We start from the raw sequence: 21,081 nt of genomic DNA, 5'->3' as shown, positions 1-21,081 counted from the left end.
ACAGAGCTGATCAGCACTATATCTGGGAAACCACTGACAAGCCCTACCGCTGAGACACAACTCGGGTAAACACTAGGTAGCTTTACTACTGACAAACCACTATCACTGAGACACGGCACCAGTCCATGCAGTACCTGGGTCACAATGTTAGCCAGCACTGTCCCAGCGACGCAACTTTACTCCCCGCTGCCACTGAGGTACAGTGGCATCCAGCACTATCACTAAGACACAGGGCGGATGAGATAGTAAACATTTAAGATGCGTGTTCATTATAAATGCTGTTCATCTCTTGATTCTGTATATTAGTTATGTTCATTGATTTGTGTTTGCATGACTGCATTTCTTACTTTGATGCACTTCTCTGTATGCTTGTCTTTTTGTTGAACGCACAAGCTGTACAATGCAATGTAAGCATCTCAAAGACAAATCAGATTTTGTGTTCAATGTTAATGGTATTTCTTTTTTAAACTCAATTCAATTAATTGATTCCGATTTATTGATTTTCATGTCTGCCAAGCAATTAAGTGGAAGGGTGAATCAGCTTGAAGTGACCCAAGAACCTATAGCAGTAGGTTAGACGCGATATCCTCATAGGGGAGACTTCCGTGCTCTTTTCCCTTACACACGCACACTTTTTCAGCTTATCATAACCAGTCTGAATGTCTTTTTCAAATAGCTTGGATGACCTTAGCTCGTGGTCAAAATAAAGTGACACTTCTAGGTTTTAGGTTTAGCCACTCATATTTGTTAAACAATGTTGCATGTTTTTGAATCTCTTACGCTCACCAATTACGTGCACATTTCCACTGCTTCGTATTTTCTTTTGCAGAACATGATCTTCAGTGTAGGATATGACAGAGGAGGCCCTCCACTGAGGGTGGAGATGAATGATGTGTTCTCTTTTAACAGCCCTTGTCAAAGTGTGTGTTGTTGCACTGAGAGTGTTTCCTTCAAAATAGTGCAATATAGGTGGTGGGTCTTGTGATCTTCAGGCCAAACCCATGTGTAGATAAAGTATGGTGTGTTTTGTCTCTGTCATGTGGGTCGCTGTTGGACATCAAGTTTCTGACACTTCATCTAGCCCATTTTGGCTGTGAAGCCTGTCGTTAGGATGCTTTTCTAATTGAAGTGTGTGTGTGTGTGATTATTAGAGTAGACAGGTTGTTGATGAATTGGCTTTAGTGTGGATGTTCTCTGACTGAACTGTCATCAGGAGAGTGTAGGTGGAATCTGGCTGCTCATTCACGGTCTATACTATGGTTTGATGACTATGGGAAATTATCGTTGGTTCTTCCTGGTGTGCTTTCTGAGTAATACGTTGTTGTATCCCGGTTCCAATGTTCTAGCATGGATGTCATTTACGCGAATCACTCTCATCCTTCTGGTACCCAGGCTCTCTGCTTTGATTATTCAAGTCCCTGGTGTATATTGTATATGAATTTTCTTTGGTCCATCTTTCTGGTGCTTAGCTAGTTCCTGAGTCAAGAGGCCCCTATATTTGAATGTAATATCTATTGGTGTCAGATAGTACACGGTCATAGCCTCAATAGATGTTACAGAATGAGCTGAAGAGCTGAGAATGGTCAAATGGTGTTTTTCGAGGTGAAGTGTGTGTTGTATGGTGGGTTACAGTGGTATTGTTTGGAATACTGAGCTGTAACTGTGTTGTGAGATGACATATGTTGTGTAGTGAGATGAAGAGTCCTGTAATGGGGAACGTGTGGTGTGATGCTGTGGTGCTAGGTGAGGAGTTGTCATTAATGTTGGGGTGTATGGGGAGGGGTGTTGTATTGACAGATATGTGGTCTGCAGTGTGATGTTAGATGGTTATGTATGTTGTGTATTATGATGAGTAGTAGAAAGTTGTGGTATAAAACCGGAGACAACATCATACAAAAATCATCACTTGACCCAGAACAGCATGCACCGGCATACTAACTCTTGCGCCCTAATTCAGTACAAAAAATACACGCCCACCACGATTACACAGGTTATCCGGATTAGATAAAGTGCAAGTGCTACGACAGACAACCCTACGTTATAAGCAAGTTATAAAACCTTCTGTAACTAAAGATAATATCCACTATACACTTGATATAAATTCAAGATGACATCATATAACAAAGCCTCACTGGATGGACATGGGACACATAATAGGATTAAAACAATGATACAACAGTACAAGGGACAACACAGGCTGCAAGGAGACAACCATCTGGGTTGTATCTGTATTTCCCAACTCTGAGTGAGCTGCTGCAAGTTAGTTTGATGCCTCAGAACACGGAAACAAATATAAACTATAGCGGGAGGCCCAAGCGTTTCCTGGTCACTCACACTGCAAGTAGAAATCTACTCAAGCAAAAGATCATTACCTTGCTCGTATCTGAAGTGAGAATTCGAAGAGCAGGGGACTAATGCAGGAAACTCATATTCGGACAGTAGGGTTTCAGCCATTTTGCTCTTGCCCGTAGATACAGCGGGCAGCATAACAAAACGTTTTCAATGGTTTCCATCTGGTCCAAACATAAAATATTTTTTTTTGTCAGGGCCCACCTTCTTCTATTTACAAGTATAGCTGTTCAGTGCCAGGGTGCCAACCCTAAACTTAATAAAGAATGTTTTGGTCCAATGCGGAGTAACCTCATGAGGGTATACTTCAGAGAGGGTTGTTTTTAATGAGAATCCTGGTGGTGAGGCTAATACTATCAGAGTTCCATATGTATTCTTTTTTATATACCCCCATAATGATTTCTTCAAAAGGATTTCGATGATAAGTTAATAGAGGAAGGATTGATCCACATAGCTTCCAGGCCCAAGATGTAGATCCATTTTTTCATGTGGGACAGCCATGGAATAATCAGCCAAACAAGTTCCCGGAGGTCTTGTCTGTAGGATTCCAATTCCAGAGTAGACCATATCCTAATCCAGTAGACCAATGGTCTCAAAGCTGCCAGCTAACCAATCGGATTTAAGGTTAAATCAAACTATACTGGGATAAGTTGTCTAGACTGAGGTAAACAAAGTAATGGTCTTATAAATTGTTTTTCTCTGGCTACAAGGGAAGCTAGAGAAGCCATACCCCAAATCTCAGCCCTATACAGTGTAGCGGACTGGGCAGCAACCTTGTACACTTCTACGGCTGGAGAAACTGCCCTCTAGGAGGTGGCCCTGTGTATTCTTCCTATAGAAGCTGATGTATGCAAAGTAAAAGAGGTCCTCCGGTGAAGAAAAGGGTTTTCTGATGTATATTAATATGGAGATTGTAGTACAGTTTGTTCGTTAGCTCCTGCGCTGAGATAAGCTGCTTCAGATGTATATGAAATTTTGAAATTGACATTTTACAAACTATGCGGTAGATCTAGTACAACTGGCTACGAAAAATACAAGGGGTCCTGATTCCAAAGAAACTTTTTGAAATTCAGAAATCTACACATATACAGGCTTCTCCTCTGATTTGCTTAAAGCTCTGGCTTTTGGGGTGTTTAATAATAGGTCCCAGTTGTAAGCATGATATTTTTTCCAAATAATGGATTTCCATGCAGGATCTTCCTCCTGCATACTAAGTTTTCAGGCCCTCATTCCGAGTGAGCCAGGGAGGTATACCCAGACATGCAGGGCGAATACCAGAGTGGTATACAGAGACATGCAAGGGGAGTACCGCTAAGTGTGCTCCTGAGTTTCTGCACTCAAACTTACCGGTGACAGGAGCATAGGGTCCAATGTCACCCGACACCCAGGGTTGGACTGACCTCTATGATAATCTGGCAGTGCCATAAGGGCTAGTCTGACAGGCCAGTGTGTGGGATGTTTTTGATGTTTGTGGACCTGTTTTATGGTCTGGTGGGCAAGTTTTTACAGTTGATTTTTCTGACATTACCACAGACATTGCTTGTAGCAAACACAAATGCATGCAGTACCCCTTACTTTGCAAAACAGATTTTCTTTACAAGTTAAAAATGTTCTGATCTGCAAATGTAGGCCACTTTTTGGGTTATCTGATTCACTAATGGATGCCACATTTATTTTGGTGACTTAAGTCTATTTTGTATCCCATTCCGACCCTGCATGTACCAAAGCTTTCTACAGCAGCAGTGTGCAATGTTTTTCCAGCAGCCTCTGAGGCTGCCAACCCCAAACACTTCCTACTTCCCCTGATTCACCCCTCATTGACCCCGCTCTAGTTTACATCTGTTTATAACAGGCGGTAAACTGGAGCAGAAAATACTCCATACTCAAGGATAACCACATATCCTTGCAGAACAGGACCACGTAATCCTGTGTCCACAAGGCTATTTCCCATTCCAAGGACAGGAACTGTCAGAGATGTTTTAAGGTATGAGCAAAGTGGACAATTGCCCACAGGACCCTCATATTGCAAGGGGCCCCCTGGGAAAGTGAACTTTTTCTCTAGCTCACTTATGTAAATTTTTTTATTTTCCAGGGCTGCACCTTCCAAGGCGCCCCTAGGAAAGTGACTTTTCTCCCCAGCTCACTTCTGTATATTTTTGTATCTTAACCTTTCATTCAATATCGTTAGCCTGCATATGCCTATAATTAGTAAACAATTGGCCATGAAATTCAAAGTTGGTCCAAACAGGGGCCCCCAAAATATTTCTTGCCCGGGGCCCTCAATATCCCTGAGATGACAGTGGGAACTTGTGATGCCGGGGGGGGGGGGGGGGGGGGGCGAGGCTCTGACCAGAGCCAATAATCCCGTCTCTGGTATCTCCCATGAACTCTGAATAACTTGTAATGAGGCCCTTAGTGTAGTCAGCAAGGAAGACCATCGGTAGGAGTAAGAATGGCAGAAATGTTCATTAGCTCTCACAGCTTTCTTCTTTTTCTTCTCCTCTTGAAAAATATTTTTGGGGTGCAGACACCCCGCAGAGTTCAATGAAATATGGAGTGTTTGGGTGTTGAGCACACTTAAGTGGCATTAAGTTTCCTGCATACATTTCTGTCAAGACATTGTGAAGGTTTGTGAATACTCTGCAGATTTCAATAGCTGCCAACTGAATTTCCCCTGGGAAATCCCTTGTTCCCACCCGTGACCCAAGTTTTCACCAGGGCCGGATCGTAGACCCAAATGTGGCCTATCAAAAAAGTGTAAATTAACCTCTCAAAATTTATGTGCAAAATCCGACATCTGTCCGAAGAGTAAGTGAAGTTTGATTAAAAAAAAAACAATGTGCACAGCTGCTCAGGTGTGCAGAAACTCGCTTTGTGGGTCGTGCCACAGGACAGCAGTTTTCAGCACTGTTTGATTACCCTGTTTTATATAGCACACTTCAAACTAATTAAAATAAAGCAACACGTGCACATAGCGCAGGTTTTGAATTTGTTGGCATCTAGGCATCGTGGAAAGTTCATTTACTTGGAAAAAATCGTTTACTAGGAAAAAGCTACCGATCACGAGAACTGATATTAAAGCACAGTGGTTTACGTTTTTGGGTATTGTGTCGTCGAATCTTGCATTTGTTGAGCCATGTATGAACACAAAGGAGCTTATTTACAAGCCCCTTGCGCTGCCGGTGCCTCACTTTAATACAGGAGAAAGTGACCTATCGGCAGCGCAAGGGGCTTGTAAATAAGCCCCAAAATGCCTTGCCTTCCTAAGCGTCACTGTAAACTTATATGGAAACGTACATCTCTCCAAGCAGACAAAAACCAAGAGGATTTCTACGGGTAAGCATTCATTTTGATATTTTAGTCTTAACCAAAATGCTTCAATACTTCTATCCTTGTGCTAAATAATCTTCTAACTAGGATCGATTTTTGACAAAAATTGGCATTCTTTTTCCCATTCATAGTTTAAAAGTGTGAGCAGATTATTGAAACGCACAGACATGCCCATTATGAGTGTGGTGTTTTTTCTTCTTCTCCGGGGCATTTCCTCCCACCACCAAAGTTACTAGCTCCCTTAATTCCGGGGAAGTGGAACTAGCGCCATTTATCAGATTTTGAGGAATAAAGCGCAGGAATCAGTGTTTTTGCACCAACTTCTGCGTTTCTCAGATCTTGTGTTGTCTCCATGATAGATAGAAGGGTATGCCGAATCTGGTGCCTCAGTGTAGTAATGTGCCAACTGCAGGGGACTGCATTTGACCTCATAGTCACAGGTTCAAATCCCTGAGGGCCAACTCAGCCTTTCATCCCCCTGAGGTCCATAACATTTTTATCATTGAGTTGGGTAACAATAAACATCTGTTATTCAACGCCAAGACACCAGTCTGGATGAATATGTGCCCTACAAAAAATGCATATGTTATGGTGTATACCATTCTTGAAATGATTTTTTATTACCAATATTATAGTTTTCTTCATTAGTACGTTGTTTCACAAAACAATATATGTAAAATATATTTGTGCAACGTATATTCTTCGTGCAAAGTGGCCATTCGAATCGCTGTGTGAGGCTTCCAACTACTGGGAATGCTTTCTGAGGAGCCACCTCCATTATGCCTGCTTAAGAGTGAAGGACTGAGTTCTAAGTGTGACATCTGTAGCTCGACCGAAGCTTTGCTACTGCACACCTGCACTGGATCCCAGGCATTCTGGGTTATTGTGTTGGTTTCTAGTGCTGCTAATGGATCAAGCCAAAGAAATTGCAATATAGGGACCCCTGACAAATATTGGGAACTATAAAACATCATGTGGTCAGAATATCGTGTCAAAAATATCGAGGAGCAATATATCAGATAGGTAAGTGCAAATAGCTAAGTATAAATGTACCATTCTTAACTCCACATCTACGTACCACGGCAATATATATTGTCGAGAAGCATATATGTGGAGTTATATATAGTAAAACTCTGCTTACCCATTGAAACTTACTTCTTGCTATTTGTGTTCTTGATATTCTTGACAAGGTATTTGGTCCACACGATTTTTTGTCCCTGATATTTTGTTTAAACACCCAATATAACAAGTATTTTGAGCAAGTAGGCAGTTCTGAATGGAATTTGCAAAACTTGGCAAGATATGATGTGGTAATAAAGTGGACACTACACATGTTCTGGAGATATCTGTATAGTGTTTTACAGTTATGAAGGTACGTTAGCTTCAGGTTGATCTTTGCATGCCTCTGTAGATAGATTTGTTGACCTGGTGGGCAGGCGCAGTGCAACCATCCTATTAATTTCCTACTCTTGTCCTGCAGGCAATGATCGAGGCACAACCTGTGGAAAGACCTGCAAGGAAGACAGAGACCATGAGTGGATGGGTGTCAGTCTTGCCCGACAGCCCAAGGTTGATGGCAGTGTGCTGGTAAGACTTAGTTCTCCTCAGTGTTCATCTTTCTGCTAAACTATTTGTTTGACAAGTCAGAGTTAATGGCTAGTCAAGCGTCTGCCAAAGTGCTCCTTTGATGCTAATTCCAGCTTCTCGTGAATGCCAAAGACTTCATTTAGAGATAGCTAAGGAATGAAATCACGAAAATGTACCACACTCGGATATATAATTGGCGTCTGATTTCGTGCATCTTGTTCATTGGTGTGGAGCGTTGCATATGACGTTGCCCTCACACTTACTTCACCGCCTGTCCTTCCTTACCAAGAACAACGTGGTGTAATTTCGGGTGGGCGTTAATAAATGTCCTTCTGCAGTAACATGATTTGTCTGTGGCCGGTGTTACACTGTATTGTTCTCCGCTCAGGGTGTGGATGGAGTTGACATAATGCTTTGGCACTGTCTAGAGTGTCCTTCCCAGGTAGGCCCTGGTCCAAAGCTGACTCAGCTCAGCGGGGCTCGAAAGTCAGCAAATGTCATCCTGCTCCAGCTGCTTGCTTGGTGGTTGTTGCAAAAAGACTGAGGGAACTCCACTGCAAGAGGGCGGGATGCCCTTCGCTGGCGCTTTTCACAGTATGTGATTGAACCAATCTTTTGCAACTAGCGCAAAACATACTCAGAGGCAATGTAAAGCCAGTTTCCAATGTACAAAAAGTACTTCAGCTAGTCTTTTGCCATGTTCCTTCTAATACCAGCGTGCAAACCGTGCTTCGAATGTTTGTGATTATTGCTGCAGTTGCAAACATGGAATGGCTGGTCCTGCATACGTTATGCAGTAACTCACGGAGAGAAAGTTGACACAAAGGACCTCCAGCTCTGCATTGTTACCATGTCCTTTTATGGATCACAGGGTGAATTAGTGGGTGGATTGCCATAGTCAAAGCAGGAATAGAGGTTTCCATGGAGGCTTCACCCCTGCTATAAAAGCTGTTGTCATTATCCGGCATATAATACTTAATGATTATTATGATTATTAATGGTAAACATTTTGGAAGCTGTTCTAAAAAAATACTATCTGTACATTGGTTGTTGTGTAAAACAGAAGGCTGGTTGAAATGTGATCCAGTACTGAGATACCACTTTCTGGTATTTTCAGCACAACATTGGCCTATACTAGATACGCACTGTGAAATGAACCACACCGTTTTTAGAAGTCATGTAAGCAGCCTTGTATGGTATTGTTATTCTAAAATATTTACCATCCACCAATGATCTTTTGCATCCATCATTGAAATGAAGCACCTTACAAGTAACCAAGACTACCTGATGAAGGGAATAATAAAATAGGTGTTAGCACTTTCCAAACCTATATACTCACGATACTCAATTATTTGTAATTGCAAAGGGATCTAAGTGCAAACAGTGCCTCTGTTTGCAATGAACTGATGAACACCTGCATTCTGTTGAAGCCGACATATGATTTCTGGGCACCTGTGTAATTTATTAAAAGAAAATGAATGGTATTTTAGTCCTATTGTTTTTTGCATTTGTCACCCTGAGTGGGGTGGGTATGCCCAGACGTGGGCCCTGTGCTCACCATGGCACTGGAGTCAAGCTATCCTGGCTGATTGTGGGGTGATACATCAAAACCAGACCTAGGATGCTTGTTTCCGGTCTAGGGAGAACCTGGTCTGGCAGTTCGGACTGAACTGTTCTCATTGGGAGCTTGGAGCAGGGTCTAGGCTAATTTGCATATGACTGGGTCCAAACTGGAATGACATGGTTAGCAAAAAAAAAGATGGATTTAGGACTGGGGGTGAATGTTTGACATTGTTCAGTATTTCGTCCATCAACTGTTATTGTTGTCGTATCACAATGACATTAGATTTCAGACTCTTAAAATAGGTCCAAAAAAGTATTGCAATCAACTGCCATAGTACAACAGACGAGTAAACATGTTTATGGAGTTTTAGAAAACTTGCAGAGCAATCTTAATATTACCTGGGACTTGAATATCGAGTCCATCTATAGTCCCATTCCAAATTGTATCACCTTTATAATTGCATTTTCTTATAGCAATGACCTAATTGAGCTTCCAGAGGAGTGTAACACGGTGTGGAGAGTTTGGATCAATTAAGAGGTAAAACATTATAGACACACACGGTTACCATAAAAACCCTAGGCAATCAACAAACATAACCTTAAGGTGCAGAACTTTTCCATGATTCCAACAATCTGAAAGCCCATGTCTCAACTTCAGGAAAACTGCAGCAATATTGCTAATTGTGGTGATGTTATTGTGTAGTAACAGACTACACTTTTGCCCTAAAAAGGCTTCTTAGCACTACGCACAGTGACTCAGTGTTTAATTTCTCATTAATGAAGAAACTGTGCTTTCAGCACACAGAGTCGGTGCAGATGGTCCTCAAAGTTACAGCACCGGTACTGACAATGCACTGGGACCATGTCTGGTTTATCTGCAAGAAAGTAGTAATTCGCTGATCTTAGCATATCATTCGGATAATAGTCTATGTACTTCTGAATCAAGAATGGTGAACCCTTTGTATGATATTTCCTATGCAGATAGATGAGTGTTATGTTTTGAATTATTTCCTGGTGCCTTGCCAGGTAGTGTTGCATAGTAAGGGAGATCCTCCCGTTTCAGAGGTGGTTATGTGTCAGATATTGTCCCAGGATTCATCGGAATTGGATAAATAACAACATTTCCCTGTAGTTGTAACGCGCAACTATGAGCAAGTGTGCATTGAACTGGCGTTTCACAGGTGTATTATGGGTAAGGGTATGCAAGTTAGGTACGGGCACCACCTCTACAATGACGTCTATATAACCAGTACTGTAACCCTTTATTGACTGAGGATAGCCCTTGTGGCTTTGATGGTGATAAACACTTTGAAATCCTTCTACATCTAAATCGCTACCACATTATAAGCAAGCAGAGCTTTCCATGGTGCCAAAGTGCAAGGGGAACGTATTTCCGTATGAAGAGGAAGACCTTTTACCCACAACAAATATCCTGTTCAGAAAACAAAGCCTGTTTCAGGCAGTTAGATCAAGTATAAAAACACAGCCTGACAAACCTCTCAATGTTTATAGTGCTCTACTGAGAAGTGAGTAAGTCGAGACAGTTCGTCCTGCTCCACACCACACGCACAATCCCTCACATATACCCCCCTCTCCACATCCATTTGGTTCACAATCTTGTTTTCCTCTTTTAACATAACTTCCAGCAATATTGCACCAATCCCATATTTGTAACTTCCTCATCTTCTGCTTGCCAAACCCAGCAAGAACACTCTGGGCAGGGCTACGGGAACATTCTTGGCAGCTGCTAAAATATATCATTGCAAAACCCCAAAATCTCACTAAAAATATTTTATTAAAATAATTTGTGCTTGTCTACTGAGATCACTTGCTAGCCAAAGCAATAAAAATGGCTTATACGCTTCAATTTAAGATACATTATGGTGGTGATCTGAAACCTACAATAGACACAGATCTTTTAGTTATGGATAGCTATGCAACCGTAGCCACTCCACCTGGCACTGCTCTTGACCTTACATGACATCAAAGTGACTTCTTAAATAGCATAGCTGATGTAGGAAATGACAAAACGATTGTGCTTTCTGGAAGGCAAGACAATCTTGACTGTTCCAGATTCAGACCCCTGCACGGTCTCTATTCTTCTATCAGACTGCTCCAATTATTCAAACACGACAACCTCCTGCACAAACATTTATAGGTGCTCACTTTGATTGTTGTCTTATGAGAGGACACCATTGAAATCACTGATGATGTCAGTGTGACGTTGTGTGTGATGTCATGTATGAGTAGTGTGCAGGACACTATAGTTTCATAGCCTGGAAGTTTTTGGGTGAATCAGTTCATGGTGTGTTTTATAGGTCGCCTCCTGCTTACCTTCACTATGATCTCTAAAGTTGCCTTTTAAGACAGTTTCATTTTTGGCAGTATGTGTGGCTAGTGATCAGCTCCAAGGATCAAATCAGAGACCAGTGGATGTGAAACTTAATACATCAACAATATGCCTTATAACATTCTGTTTCATAGATGCAAATACTATTGCTAAACTGTTCTTGTCCAGACAGAGCATCCTATGGTTACATATTCTCAGGAGCTCCTCCTCCGTTGGAGTGGAGGAGTGTCGCCCCACTTAAACCCCCAACCCAAATCCCGAGAGATGAAAAACCAAAAAGTAATTTTTTTACCATTTAAATTTTCATGCCCCGTTCCGAACAGAGCGTCAGGACGGGCGAGGGGCCACTGTTGAGTGACAGCAGCATGTCACTCAGCAGGGAGGAGGGTGGGCTGGCAACGCACTGTTTAAAGTGCGCATGTATTTTTGGCCAGCCATCTTGCAACGGCCAGCCAAACTTGCGCACTAACCCACCTGTCTTAAGACAGCTTGGTTAGAGGAAGTCAAAGCCTCAAGAGCGCTGTGGAGCGCCGGGTGAGGCCACTCCCACCAATCCTAGGGCTGATCTCATGCTGGTGAGAGCAGCCCTAGGATTGACCAACTGAGTTGCTGCTTCTGATTCCAGTTCTAAAGAAGAGGTCGGGACCAGAGGACGTCGTGTTCGTGCATGGTTAGTTAGTTTTTTAAATATATTACTTGCATGCTTTTTTATCTATAATTTAGATAAATCCTATCATCTTCATCACTTCATGCACAACTCTAAGCTTGAGTTTGTGACTTCCTTCACATGGGTGCTTCCTATTCCGGTCATATGAACATCAGTGTTATCATGTATTTATGCTTCACAGCATTGCCATGGCACAGTCCTTTTAAAATATTTTCATGGCCATTTCGCGCTAAGGTTCCTTGGTCTATTGCTTTGATAGATTTCTGCCCTTCTGCCTCCCTTTCTTTGGCATGAGAAGTCACTCGAAGGTTCAAATAATTTGACACCATTTATAGTTAAGGGGCCTATCCGCAGACCTCTTCCCTATTTCTCTTTCCCCTCTGACATCCCATGTGGCAAGGGTAGAAGCTTTAGCATCCTGTGTCATGTCCGTGGGCTGCTCTGTTTCTTGACACTTACATTTCTGTTCAACAAACTAGAGTGTAGAATTTGGTCAATTTTCTGGAGAACACTCGTGTTGTTTCCTGTGTTTCTGGGACACTCCATTCTAGTAGACCATGCTCTCTGCATCTCTCTCTCTCAGCTACAAAAAGAATTTCCGAATGTTGCTGACGCAAGGGGGATATTCACAAGGTGAGGAATCCACACGGCAGATGTATCTATCAGAATGAGTTTTACTGAGTTATATAAGATTCTTCTAAAATGTAGATTACGTACAACAGGCATTGCTCAGCAGTGACGATGAGGGGTTTATGTCACCATGTAAAATTAGATCTCGATCCAAATATCCTTCTTCTCACCAGGGGTAACAGATACATCACCCCCTGTGGCAGTTTTACGCAGCCGGAGCGTCACTTTTGTGTGATGACCCATTTTTACAAGACCACGCAAAGCCACCCTGAATGGCTTTTCATGGCCTTGTAAATATGGAGTAAGGCAATGCCTTACTCTGCATGGAAGGGGGGGTTCCATGGGTGTTGCTGTGGGTGTTCCTTAAAAAAGCATAAAAAAGTCGTACTGCTTTATTATGGGTTGGTTTTTTTTACACATGGTGTCACTGTCTGAGCAAATATTTTACCTCATTACTACCAATTTAACAGCCAAATACAGTAATAAACGACTCTAAAATAGTCAGTCAGCCTTCCAGTGTGCCATCATATTTTTGGTAACTTTTCATCCGATTAAGCTAGAAACAAATGTTTTTTTTTTTAAACTTCTATTTATTAAACAAGTGTCAGCGTCCCAATACATTGCATATACGCAGGTTATAATACAAGTTTCTCAACAAGACTCACTATTTACGGCTTAATCACATGCAAGAATAATCATAGCACCTTTGGATTCTTCCTGGATGAGACCAGCCACCCCCTCCCCTCCTATCTACCAGATGACCCCCCCATACATCCTAAAAACTTCCCATCGCTGCCAAACTTTGTCCCATTTTTTGGGGCACCTCACATGTTTTGTTCCTGAAATTTGGTGCTGTATTTGGCATATTTGGAGTGCTTTAGGTTTACAAAACTGAGAACAAAACTCACATTTTTGTCTGCTTTAAAAGATGCATAGAGTGATATACAAATACTCCCCCTGTAGCAAATAGGAGAAGTCCAGAGCATCTCAGATGTATGCTAGTCACCCGTCACCATATTCATACTGAATTGCAGAACAGCAAGTGCAAAGATGCTTGGAGCATGGTATTTGCATTGCACATGTGAGAGATGCACCAGTTATCTCTGGATTTGCTCCAGTGCAAAACTTTGCAAATGTAGGGAAAGATTGCTGGTGTAACTTGAACATGCTCACTGGCGTCTTCGAATCTGTGCCACAGCAAATCTTTGTGAACCAGAACCCTTATATTTCCTTTTGTGGTTTTCTACACCATTTGGATAAGATGTTTTTTCAAAATAGTTATTAGAGCGCCAAACACAATTACTGTAAACTACCAGTGGGATGAAACAGAACAATCCGAATAATTTCAAGCGATTGCAAATCCATGAAAGTATGTCCCCTCTCATACTCCCACCCCAGCAAAGAAATCTCTTTGGATAAGTTGCAGGCAATGGGCAGGCTCACGTTTCCTGGTGAAATGACCTGCTTTGTTGGGGGCCTGTAATTGGAGTCATGAGGCTATATATAAAAAGTAAGCAATCATGGGAACCGATTTGTTGATTTAAATCACTGGGCTGCATCTCAAGGCAGTGGTGGCCGTTTGATCCTCCAACTAGCAAGCTTGGCTTGACACTAGCCACGCAGACCACCTACTGAATGAGCTGCTGGAAGCTGTCCTGAATTAAAGAACTAACAGTACAGCTACATTCCAAGCGGACGTGCCTGCTCTTTGCACTTATTAGCTTGAGACAATAGTTTTGTTGGCACTCTTCTAAACACGTGTCTGTTATCCAGTCAGCATAAGCCTATGGCTGTACTGGACAAATCACAGCTCTTGTTAATGATCTTACGCAACTTTAATTCTTTGCAGAAACTACTGCGACTGAAGAATGTTATGTAGTGACTCATGGGAATGTACATAAGGAAGCTAGAGGATGTAGCCTTACGGCTAGAGCGGTCAACCTCGAAGCTGGGGAACTGGGTTCGAGTCTCGGCAACGACGCACAACTTCCTGTGATTCTGGACAAATTACTTAATGTTAATGTGACTTTTAGAGCGCGCTGTTACCTTAAGGTGTCCTGACGCTATGCACTACCTGCTAAAGAAACTGGGGCAAAACTCCATGGGCGAGAAACAGTTAACTGAAAAGCCATGTTTTAATCCTTTCCAATCTCCAAATTGCCTAAAAAAAAAGAATGTGTCCTCATGTAATGGAACTGGTGCTCATGTAAAGCGCTCTAATACCCAATGTCTCGTGTCTAGTTCGTGCTATATAAAACTCTAAAAAAAACTATTAAAAAAAACACCATGTTCATAAGTATCTTGTTTGGTGCGAATCCCAACAGTGTTAGTGATAGTAGCAGCAGGCCAGGTCTAGCTAGTTAGCAAATGAGTGGCTTGGGGAACTGATGCAGTGTGCTATTGGTCTCCTAAATCCTACCTTATGAACTGGTTTCAGGTTTCTTTATACAGATGTTTGCACAGGTGTTTCACAAATTCCCCATTTGTCTTCTTTTGCTGTAAAAAATTGCATGACGGTTTAAAGGATGTGGCCTAATGGCTAGAGTGGTCAACCTCGAAGCTGGGTAACCAAGTTTGAGTCTCGACAGGGACATCCTATGATTCTGGGCAAATCCGTTAATCTCCCCATACCTTACAAAATTAATGTATCCATCTGTTACGCAACTGGTGCTCTTGTAAAGTGCTCCGATACCTTCTGGTCAAGTTTGCTCTAAAAGAGCACCTCACCGGATTATATTTATTGCCTTGTTAATTTATGGCGATTTTCTGTAGCGTGGATATGGCCCTAAGGCATCAGAGCCCGTTACTACAAACAGACTGTATCAATAATATATAGAAGGTATACATGCAACATTAAAAGTGGAGAGAACCCCCTAGTTACCCTCCCAGTGAGATAGATCGCTTCATTTGTTTTCAACGTAAAACATAGCAGTGACAAGCAGGTGGTATAAAATGAGTGCTTTACAAAAAGCAGAACGTATCAATCAGTGGCGTAACACACGCTCCCGCAGCCCCAGCAGTGCAGGGGGGACCCCAGAGGGGGCCCCTCCATGTACCTCGCAGGGGGGGGGCTCAAGTTTCGATACACCAGTGGTATCAATAACAAATAGAAGATATCCATATAACATTAAAGGGGAATAAAACACCAGGTTGCCCTTCCCATGAGGTGGATCGCCCTGTAATGTATCCTTTTAGGGCAAACAAACAAGGGTGTTTCCCATGAGGAACAGTGTAGCAAAATGGCTCCAACTCTTGCATAGGTATCATAGGAGCAATAGCAAATTAATCAGGGCCGCGCTCTCCCATGTTGTGAGGTACCTGTCTTCCAAAAAACACACCCTTCTTAAATAAGATATGCCTGTCAACGTTTCATGTCTGCTTGACAACTTGCCCATTGGTTCTAGGAGAACAAGTGGTATTGTTTAGGAGGGAAAGAAGAATGGAAAGATAGGTCTAGAGTTACCGACCGTATCCCTCCGGTCGGTAATTCTAGACCTATCTTTCCATTCTTCTTTCCAAGAAATCACACCCTGTCAATGCAAGAGCATGAAAACATAGTGCCTACCAATATACAGCATGTCATGCTTAATGTATGGTTTTTCCAGGAAACGTCACAGGCTCAAAAAAACACTCGCATATCTCCCCGGACTTTAAATCACTGAACTGGCTACCTTTTGAAGCCAGAATTCAACTGAAAATCGCATGCATGACACACAAGGCTGTGCATCTGAATTCACCCGCCTACCTCACTCAAAAGTTGACAATTTCGGGTGGCTCCCGAACTACTAGGAGCACAAGCAATCTTCTGCTGAAACCTAGAAGATTTCGGAAAGAAAAAACGTATAAACGCTCCTTTTCAGGTATGGCACCCAGGATCTGGAACGCACTCCCTCCTGAAACAAGGCTCATCTCCTCCAACACAATCTTTAAGAATGAAGTTAAAGCGATCCTCATGGCAAAATACACATGACCTATTCTACGTATCACTACGAATGTCACATGAGTATCACATGAATCTATACCCTGTATTATCGAATTACGTAATTGTATACGCTCAATCTTTGTATTTTGTTATAATGTGTGATGCACTTGGTTGATTATGTATATTGTTATATTGTTGACGCACCTGGTTGACTTTGCACACTTTACCCTCTCCACCTCAACGATCCTTACTTCCCTTCTACTATCGCACCTGTGGGACTATACATTCTGCACACACCCACCTCAACTAGGCCCACCTTTAAACTCTAAATACTCTAAACACGCTTAAGCAAGTATATGCTCCCTGTTATTGCACTTTATGCTATTGACACAATTGTTTGTCTATACTCAGTGTACCTACACTACCACACCTGTGACCTACCTCATGTCCTTTGACCTACCCATGTAACTAGCACCTTGTACCTAACTACCTCATATATTACTCTGTATATACGCTTCTTACCTTGTATTTTTACTCTGTATTCTTACTTGTAAAGCGCTCTGATATCTGCAAAGATCTTGTTCGCGCTGTATAAAACTCTCAAAATAAAAATAAAATAAAAAAAATAAAGCTATTGAAAGCTGCTATTTTTCATTCCTGTGGGTGGGAATTTAAAATATTCTCAGTTGGGCTGCAAGGCAACTGAACTTTTCACTTTCTCCGTAGCACGTTTACCTCTCTTTGCACAGCGTACTGATATCTGAGTGACATAGTTCTACACCGGACTTTAGATTTCTAAATAGAAACATTCTCTCTGTCCCACTGCCTCGTCGCCCTGTGTTCCAGGATCATCTCTATATGTGTAAGAAGTTAGAGCGGATCTGGCGAGCCAAGTACAATGATCTGGATAAAGAGAGACTGAAAATCAGCCAAAGGGCTTACAAAGACAGCATTAGGAAGGCCAAGAGCGCTTATTTTACGGACTGCATTGAGAAGGCTAAGAATTTTGCTAGGGAACTCTTTGACACAGTGGTCAGCCTGACTACTCCCACACCGGTGATTGTGCCACCCAGTATCGAACTCTGTGAGTCCCTGGTCAATTTCTTCCTGAGCAAGGTACAAGCTTTCTTTACCTCACTCGAACCGGAGGTGGCTCAGAGCCTCCCGGAGGGGTCTCACAGGGCCCCCCTGGCTAATTTATCGGGGGCTAAATTCTCGGCATTTGAGCGAGTATGCTCCAATGATATCTTAAAACTGCTGATGGCAACTAAATCGGGATCTCCTCCAGATCCCTGCCCTACGTCGGTGGCAAAATTGGCAGCCCTCACAATAGCTGACACTTTAGCCAACCTCTTCAACTTGATGTTTGAAAAGGGTGACTTTCCCACTGCTTGGAAGCGGGCTTCCATCTCTCCACTGCTTAAGAAACCTTCTTTGGATATTACTGATCCCAACAGTTATAGGCTCATTGCCAGACTACCACTGCCGGCAAAACTTCTCGAGAAGGCCATGAACCTCCAGCTGTGTGTATTTTTGCGTACTTCAAAAGGTCTGGACCTAGCCCAGCACGGATTTAGGGAAGGACACAGCACTGAGACCGCTCTGATTAAGTCCACAGAGGAGGTCAGGAAGGCACTGGATGTTGGGGGCCAGGCGGTGCTGGTCTTTTTGGATCTGTCTGCGGCCTTCGACACGGTCCACCATGTTGTCTTGGTGGACCGGTTGGAGGACTGCGGGGTCCAGGGATTAGAACTAAGTATCCTGAAAGCCTTCCTTAAAGACCGGGTTCAAGTGGTGGCAATGGGAGACTTCGAGTCAAGACCTTTCGAACTCCCAGGGGGGGTCCCTCAGGGATCCTCCCTAAGCCCCAATTTATTTAACATCTATGTTTCCTCTCTTGCCCCGGTGATCCGGTCTTTTGGGTTCGAGTTAACATCATATGCAGACGATACCCAGATCGTGGTCTCAGTACTCCCTGGGAAAGAACTAGGTGTGGCGGCTAGGTTTCAGGACTGCATGTCAGCAGTTAGCTCATGGATGGCAAAGAATTGCCTAAAATTGAATTCTTCCAAGACCGAGGTAATAATCTTCGGGTCGAATACAAATCTTTGGAGCTCTAAGTGGTGGCCGGCGGACATGGGATCCCCGCCATCTCCTGCTTCGAAGGCGAAGAATTTAGGGGTTATTATAGATAACCAACTCTCCTTTAAACCCCAAGTTAAGGCGATTACCTCCTCCATACACTGGACTTTAAAAATCATTAGGAAGGTTCTTCCCTTTTTTCCGGTCGAAAGCAGAAAGACGGTGGTGACTGCACTTGTGCTTTCCTGCCTCAATTATTGTAACAGCCTTCTGCTCGAGGCCCAAAAGGGTCTGCTTAACAAACTTCAGGTTCTGCAAAATGCGGCTGCCCGCCTTATAGGGGGTTTGCCCAAGTTCTCATCGGTCACCAGGGAACTGGAGAAGCTGCACTGGCTTCCGGTGCGGAAGCGGATTTTGTTTAAATCCATGTGCATTGTCTTCAAGGCACTGCACGGTCAAGGCCCAGTGTTTCTCCAAGAGCTCTTCCAATGGTACAGACCTGGTAGACAACTCAGGTCGGCCAATATGGGGCTGGTCAAAACAGCCCGTATCAGGAAGGTGCACTGGGGGGCAGAAGCTTTGTCACGGGAGTAGCGAAGGCCTGGAATGCCCTTCCTTTGGCCCTCAAACAAAACATAAACTTGTTGGCATTTAGAAAAAATTTGAAAACATGGCTTTTTACACTTTAATTGGGAAGGCATCACTTCAGCGCCAGGACACCGGTTGGTAACAGTGCGCTTTATAAGTGTTATAAATAAAATAAATAAATAAATGTGTCCACATGGCAGACTATTTACAACAAGGGGTGGTGATGGACAGAGTCTCTGAATCAAGCAGAATACTCTCACCCAGTCAAGAGATCAGGGCTAGATCCAACACCGTTTTTTTAGCTCATTGCACCATCCCAGTTTCAGAACCTGGCTGTATGCAAATTAGTCTGTCCCTGGCCCAGTGCATCATGGGAACAGGGCAGACCAGACTACAAAAGCCAATTCTTACACTGGGAAGGAAACAAGCTTCCGGGGACCGGTTTCTGGCATTTCAGCCGTCTTCGGCCCGGCTTGCTTGAAAACTGATGGTGCAATGAGCAAGGGACTCACATCTGAGTATACCCTTCCACGCTTAGGGTGGACAAAATTATTTACAACAAGGGGTGGTGATGGACAGAGTCTCAGATGGCAGACTAACCATTTCTCATGCAGATTAGACCTCCTTCTGAAAACCAATGCCCGCCTTCACACATAACATTTATTATTTTATTTTGATATGTGCTCTTACCCCCTCTCAGCTGCGTTAAAGCATTTTTGGTGTCTTCGGCTCGATCCAGAGACTTTACACCAAGGAAAAAGGGAGGGCCATTAGTGGAAGCCAAGTCAGGACATTCGATCGATGAATTCATCCTATTTTTGCACTTCACGGAGATGGCTTCCAGGTGGATGGAAAGTGCGATTAATTTCAAAAGCTTGATCCTCTTTGTGAACGGATCCTCTCCCATTAGTCCTCACAGGGCACATCCTTACTTTGTAATGGGCTTCTTGTATTGAGCATCTGCAAGGCTTAAAGTGAGACCACTGGAAATATGCAACAATGGAGGATGAAAGGATACGGGGAGGTAGACTACATTATGCATCAATCAATGCAAATTATGCAACATGATTTGTCACATTTTGTGGAAGTACTATTACACTGTTTTGTCATTTTACATATATTAATATTGACTGGGAAACGGTTTAACTCCAGAATACAGTAATCAGCAGCGGAAAAGTGACAAGTTAACCTTTGTGAGGCACCACTTTTTGCTATGTTTTCGTAACCTTTGATCTGTTAGAGCTAGGTGTCATTTTGGTTGGAATTTTCAACTTGAGTTGGATTACATGGCAGGGGCAGTAAATGCTTGATAAATCATGAAATCTCAGTTGCATAATTCCTGTGACTCTGATTATATTACAGCAAATACCTGTAGATGCATATAGATTAGTCTATAAAATGCTTTGTGCAGCAAATAAAGTTCATACATTTCTACTTGTCGCTTGATTGGAAGCCCCTCATTCGAATACAGAGCTTCTCACGACGTACAAGAGAGAACTGTGTGATTGCCAACTCTATGTAATCTGTCCAGATTCTTGGCAGGAAGCTCTGCGTGGGGGCCATTACTGTTGTTGTAGTGAAAACATGAACAAACGACTTCTAAGGTACTAGTGACCTAGTTGGGAAGGCGCGGTGGGAGGAAGGGTTAGAATCTGTTTTTGTGACAGCTCTGAGTGAAATGTGAGGCAAAGGTTGAGAACTTACACCAAAGGAGTTTGGGGCGTTGGGGTAGGTTACCATGGTTTATGGTAAGTCAGTCAGTAGTGAATTGAGACTTTTTTAGCCATAGAGCAGGACTTCTATTTTTGATGTACTGAGACAGATACCGTTTTGTTGTACACACTCCTGGCCATTTGTGCATGTGTGTAGTAGTCCTGTGTTTGGCTTTCCTACAGTGGGTCTGTGAGTAGGAGGTTTACATTTGGCAGCAAAGGATTCAGTGACCAAGTCTGAAGGCCATTGTTGGGATGTAAATGTTGTTAGTGACACCAGAGAGGAAGTATGTAAACTTTA

The 21,081-nt window shown here is 42.8% G+C and overlaps 1 protein-coding gene across 1 annotated transcript in view; it reads left to right on the top strand.

Moving 5' to 3' along the window:
- Positions 1 to 21,081, top strand: part of ITGA9 (integrin subunit alpha 9) — a 913,294-nt gene that overhangs the window by 77,107 nt on the left and 815,106 nt on the right. The window contains exon 3 of the mRNA XM_078688268.1: positions 7,160 to 7,266. Within this exon, the coding sequence (XP_078544394.1) occupies positions 7,160 to 7,266 (107 nt within the window). The remainder of the gene's footprint in view (positions 1 to 7,159; positions 7,267 to 21,081) is intronic.

The sequence above is a fragment of the Lissotriton helveticus genome, chromosome 4_1 (assembly GCF_964261635.1).
Source record: "Lissotriton helveticus chromosome 4_1, aLisHel1.1, whole genome shotgun sequence".
Lineage (NCBI taxonomy): Eukaryota > Metazoa > Chordata > Amphibia > Caudata > Salamandridae > Lissotriton > Lissotriton helveticus.
The sequence above is the reverse complement of the archived record's forward strand: the minus strand, read 5'-3'. Positions and strand labels throughout refer to the sequence as shown.